The 6,135-nt window shown below is 28.7% G+C and overlaps 1 protein-coding gene across 4 annotated transcripts in view; it reads right to left on the bottom strand.

Moving 5' to 3' along the window:
- Window positions 1-581: 581 nt before the first annotated feature.
- LOC134685268 (ephrin-A4-like) overlaps window positions 582-6,135 on the bottom strand; it is a 128,147-nt gene continuing 122,593 nt past the window's right edge. For 3 of the 4 annotated variants that reach the window (XM_063544862.1, XM_063544864.1, XM_063544860.1), the window contains exons 4-7: window positions 5,888-6,010; window positions 5,186-5,203; window positions 3,979-4,134; window positions 582-3,024 (exon numbers count right to left, since the gene is read on the bottom strand). In XM_063544862.1, coding sequence (XP_063400932.1) covers window positions 2,858-3,024; window positions 3,979-4,134; window positions 5,186-5,203; window positions 5,888-6,010 — 464 coding nt within the window. In that variant the 3' untranslated portion in view covers window positions 582-2,857. The remainder of the gene's footprint in view (window positions 3,025-3,978; window positions 4,135-5,185; window positions 5,204-5,887; window positions 6,011-6,135) is intronic. The other variant, XM_063544861.1, reaches the window with a different exon arrangement.

Genomic DNA, 6,135 nt, shown 5'->3' with positions numbered 1-6,135 from the left:
TATTTACAAAATTTAACAAAACATTAGATAAAATTTGAAGCATTTTTTTGGGGGGAGAAGACCATGTTTTTTAAGAAAAAATAACAGTAGAAATAAACTAACATCATTTAAGCATTGATAATGCATGTACCATGTCTACATAATATATATACAATATATACACACAATTATATACAGTCTTTAGTATAAAACAATCACACACAACCAATACACAATATAAAACACTACCACACACACAGTTTGTCATTTACACCATACAAAACACTTGTTTGGTTTTGGAAAAGGGTTGCTTAACATTCAACCATATAGCTTAGTATTCATAATTCACTGTCATTTTCACAGAAAGGTTGCAGGTACTTTATTTGTGGGATAATTGAAGTCAGATCTACATTTAAATGTATTGCTGTTGATAACTGTGGGGCCAGTGATTCATGAAAATTGGTTTTCATCTAAAAAAATCTTTTGATTTTAGAAAAATACCAACTAAAGTAACAAATTGATGCATCAACAAACATTCTGAAATATGATTTTTTTTTAAATAATGCAAATATATGTAAATATATTATTACAAAATATATTACAAAAATAAGAGTTTATTAAAAATTTGATTTAAAACATCATTTGAAAATTGAAATGACCAAAATTAGCATTTAAATAACTCTGTTAAAATAGCATCAAAAGAATCATTAAGATATGAGAAAGTTTTATGTACAAAAATATAATATAATTTCATTTAGAAATTTTGATAAAACAAGATTTAAGGGGAAAAATTCATATATACACAAATCTGATTTTTTTTAAATAGTACTTGCATGATCAACAGGTTTTGTTTGTATAAAATTGATAAAAATTTGAAGGTATCTAAGAGGAATAACTCTAGAAAGTTAAAATGGTTGCTTGTTATAAAGTTCCTGAACTAGAAACTTTTGAAACAGCATGTTGTTTGGGTACTAAGATAGCAAAGATGAAAATATGTTTTTTACTTGTAATTACAATTTCACTTGATCTATATTACACTCAACACATCCATTCATTTTATTTCCAACGCACTCATTTATATACAAAATTAAGATAAATAATTGATTTTAGAGTGAAAGACTTGTTTTCACTTTGGAAATTTAACTCCAAAATAACGCACAATATTTACAAACTGAATATATCTACATCTTGTATATATGCAAATCAGATCATGATTTAAGCCAATGAAAACTAGTATCCATTATGAGGCAGTAATGTACAATAATATAAATAATAGCACTTAATGTAAGTTGCATTCATCGATAGGTAATGCACTTATTGTACACTTTTGTGATGCTAAAATCTTTTGGTTCAACATAATAAAGAAAACATTGTGAAGATGTATTTTTTTTGCATTTTAAGGCAACTTAAGGTTAATCATAATGGTGGTAAAACATACTGGGAAAACTTAGACTTGTCAAATTATCAACTCAGGACGATTGTAATGTGGAAAAAGTGAAAACCAATTTTTTTTATCCAGAATATTAAAAAAAAACTTATATTATACACTATTTTTAAATTCTGCAATTTTTGCTGATTGGTTCAAGGATGTTTTCCGATTCATAAACTGAATTTTAAAAATGTCAAATAAATTTATCGAGGTGATAAAAATTTCTTGGGAAGCTTTTTTTTTCAATTGACAACAAACTCAATATTGGTGCATAGAATTTTTGAAAGTATTCTGCAGTGTGTCAAAGTCATGACCTTTGTTCTGGATTGAACATCCTGGTCTTTTAAATTCATCATGTGATTAATTCTGGTCTGGATACCTTAAGTTCTGGTTTCAAAAATGGAATGTTTTGTAAATGATGTTTTCGTGTACCATATTTAATTCTGTAACATTTCTTTGTTTTTTATTTTTACATTCAAAGATTTCTTTTTAACTAAGGTACTTAGCGGTTATGAAATATTTGGTAAAAGCATGGTACTAAATCAGGATTTTATGGATACACTGAATATAAGTAATGAAAATGAAGACTATGAGCATGATGAAAGACGGTTTGACATTTTGACCTCATTCTCTTTCTATCAATCTTTGCTGTTCTTTTATTTTCTGATCCTTAATACAATGCTTTGGAAAATGCAGCACAATTTATCAGCTTGTGCATAGAAAAAAAAGGTGAATGAAATTTATGAATTATGAGACATGAGAAATCTATTTGGGACTACCTCTTGCTTCAAAAAAAACCCTCATTCATTAAATATAAAACTAACAGCTTTGAGCTGTAGTGGTTCAAGAAAACTTAAAATTATATTGTAAAAATTGAGTATTCACATTTTCTCAAGTTTCAATCATGCATGAAAGCTTTCATACTAGCTAGTAATGAAAATATTAAGATTTTTTTTAAATTTTTCAGCCAAGGTATAAGCTTGAGAACTAGAAGGAAATTTCTTATATAGTTTCTGAGGCAACTAAATCAACATCATTTTAGCATAATTGATGTAACTATTGACAAAATCAAACTGCCATTTCATTTCAAAACAAATAAAATCTTAACAATGAAAGTCACACAGAAAAAGTTTTCAAACTTGCTTCATCTATAACACAACAAGTTAACAAGTATTGCTTCCATCCCATCATCCAAATAAAGAACATGATTGGCTAACTAAATTTTCATCACTGATTGCTTTCTTCCTGCCACTACAAGAAAGATGTTTATCTATTGGCCAATATCCTTCTTCCACCATTGCAACAAAGCATATGATTGGGTAACTTTTTGGGTCATCACAGCAGCTAAGAATATGATTGGCTGATATGAATGTTGACAGTTTTGCATAATTGATGTCACTGTTCACTCACACACAGATCCAAATGCATACTTCAACTAGGAAACTACTGCTACCGTTGTGGTCGTATTAAATATGTCAATGTCATTAAAACTATTAAAGTCAAAGAAGGCCGCAATGTCCTTGCATTGTTTATAAGTCCACTATTTTTATTGCCTGTGGCATCTATTACTATTTGTTGGCTAGGATCACTTGGCTTCCCTCCTGGAAACTTTGTAGCTGAAAATAGAAATATTTATCATTAATGATTTGATCTCAAATAATTGTATAGTATCTGGTATAACTAAGCTAAACCTGTATCTACAAGTATACTCAAATCACACAAAAAATTATCAATTTGCATGTTGTATAATATATATGGTCCTTTCAAAGATTTTTTTTGCAATTTGTGTCCAATATATTGAGTCCACCAATTTCAGTGTCAATAAAAACTGATCACAATATCAAAATGACAAATATATATAATCAACAACATTTTCAAAAATAGTTGAGTCTCCCAAATACAAACAAATTCTACATTTTTAGGATATTTCGTAACTGTAAATATCTCCATTTTTCCTCCATGTATCTTCTTATTAACAATAATTAGCATTATTAAAAGGCATTTACCTGAAACTAAACATGTGAAGTAATAGTTTCCATAGTGAGTCCTTGATATGGTTTCAATTTAAAAAGGTCATGATTTTGTCTGACCCAATGTCTGATCATGAACAAATAATGATGAAGAAAACGAGTTTATGCATCAAAATATATATTCAAGTTAAACAGTAAATGAAACACGAGCTGCTTGAAATAAATTTGTTAAAACATTGTAAACCAGGGTTAAGTTGAATTTCCTCATAGTTAAGAATTGTGTTTGTTATTCATCAAACTGCCAATATTACAGGCAGACTGTGAATTCATTTATTTTTGTGGTTATCCATCTTGATTGATTGACGGAAACTTGTCATTTTTGTTGATATTTTACTTGTGGATTGGCCATGGAAGATATGTACTCTGTCAAATATCTTAAACTGTTGTTTACTGTACCCCCGAAACTCAAATAATTTAGTATCTAATAGATAATTAGGAATCCCTAGTAGTTTATATAACAATAATTTACAAGATAAATACATTAGAACATTCATTTTTTTTTTAAATAGGGAGGGAAAATAGATTTGACAAAACACCTACTTGAGGAAGGTTTTTGTGTTGTAGTTGTTGGCGCAGGAGTTGGTGCCGCCGTTATTGGCTTCTTTGTTGTTGTTGTTTGTTGTGTTGGTGGATTGGGTGTAGCAGGAGGCTGTGTTTGTTGTCCTCCAGGAGTTGTTGTACTTGTTGAAGATGAATCTGAAGAAAGAAAATGAAATTGATTAAAGAAAACAAAAAATTATGTTTCTACTCTTCATAGTATACAACACTGAAACTAGGTGTGATACTCTATTACACAGAAAAGAGAACTTAAAATGAAAGCAAAATTATAAAAATTATAAAAAGAAAAGAAAAGTGCAAATGAGGTTATACAATGGCGTAAACTGAAATTTTATTTCTTTTCATAAACTTATCTATGTAAAATTTTCATCAACAGTTCCATATGAAGTCATATTTTAATTTCAAAATCTTAAATAGAACGCATTCAAATCTTAATTTTTCTACATGTCTACTAGTTCTACAATCTTAGTAAAGTTATGCATGGACCATCAAATAACATTTGTACAAATTATTCTACACATGCAAGGGATTACAATTTCACATAATCATGATTTACATTTTCACCTAATCATGATTTACATTTTCACATAATCATGATTTCCATTTTCACATAATCATGATTTACATTTTCACATAATCATGATTTACATTTTCACATAATCATGATTTAATAGTTACTATCACCTCCATGGGGAGTTAAAACAATTACCTAGATGATGGGTTTGATGAAATGCAATGAGAACTACAAAAGGTGAGTTGAGGCATGAAAGTGTCGAAATAAATACTGGAAAAATCTGATGAAAAAACACAATCCATTGTCATCAACATGCAGGAATAAAAGTTGTGTTTTCCTATATAATTCCAGACAGACAAAAGTTTTAGTGCTTTAAGATCAATTTCAAATTCTAAACAACATGTCACAAATTTTGAATTATTTTAACATGATTTTGAAATGTGTGCCCACAGTACAGTCTACATGATAAACTGAAACGACTTATTATGCTTCTTTTATCGTTTAAATGTATCCATCATTCCATCAGCGTTAATTTTTTTCTAGCACTTATATGGGGTTTTCAGTCAATTGATGAATGAATGATAAAACTAGTTGACATTTTCTATAACTAAAGGATATATCATTTCATCGTTAACAGTGCACCAACATGCAGAAAAATAATTTCCTAGTACTCACAGCATGAACATATTTTGCCTAAGTGTAAAATTATGTATATCAAAATCTTTACTTAAACTCAAACCACTTTCAGATCACTTTTCCAATTTGTATATGTCGATGTACAAAATGGTACGATAATACAATACAACGATTTCTATTCAAATTGGGTAAATATTACATTGCTAGGTAACGTATGTATAACAAAAAGGAAGTTCTTTACACAAAATATCAATTTCATCTCAAAGTCACATGACACATCTACATTTATCTCCTTCTTAAAAACTACAAAAAGGCATTTAAATAAGAAACTTTAGAATAATCTTTGCAAAAATATACCATTAACTGTTCTCTGCTTACACTTTAAAGAGATAAAAATAAAATACATTTGCCTTTGCAGAAGGGTATAATACAATTTATGTGCAGAACAACGATGATCATTGTATTTGAATAACATTGTCATTTTTCACCTGTTGTTACAAAACAAGGTATTGTGAAAATAGTAATTTTATTACAATTCACTGCATTATCATCCTCTAACACCCTTTTTAAGGTGTTTTTTACTATTTTTAGTTTGCAGCTGATCATATAAATCTGAACAGATAAAAATAGAAAAGACATATATATTTTATGAAGGTCTAAAATACAATTAATCTGTTTCTCAGTCAATGCAATGAAGTCCTCTATTAACCTATAGTACAGTTCACAAATTAAAACACCTACCTTGTGTATTATTATTAGTTGATGAACAACATATATCTATTTTTAGTTTCATGTTTTTCGTATGACAGGCGCCAATGTCCTGATACTGGTTAGATAATCCTCCAAGCTTTCCCGTTGATGAGCCTGAAAATATACATTTAATAGTAAAACCTTATACAATCGGAGAATAAAAACCTTACACATCCTGAGTATGATCAGTATTTTACTTTTAAGAAATGGATGCTTCTTTTTGTAAAAACATTGACTAA

This window comes from Mytilus trossulus, chromosome 9 (genome assembly GCF_036588685.1).
Source record: "Mytilus trossulus isolate FHL-02 chromosome 9, PNRI_Mtr1.1.1.hap1, whole genome shotgun sequence".
Lineage (NCBI taxonomy): Eukaryota > Metazoa > Mollusca > Bivalvia > Mytilida > Mytilidae > Mytilus > Mytilus trossulus.
The sequence above is the reverse complement of the archived record's forward strand: the minus strand, read 5'-3'. Positions and strand labels throughout refer to the sequence as shown.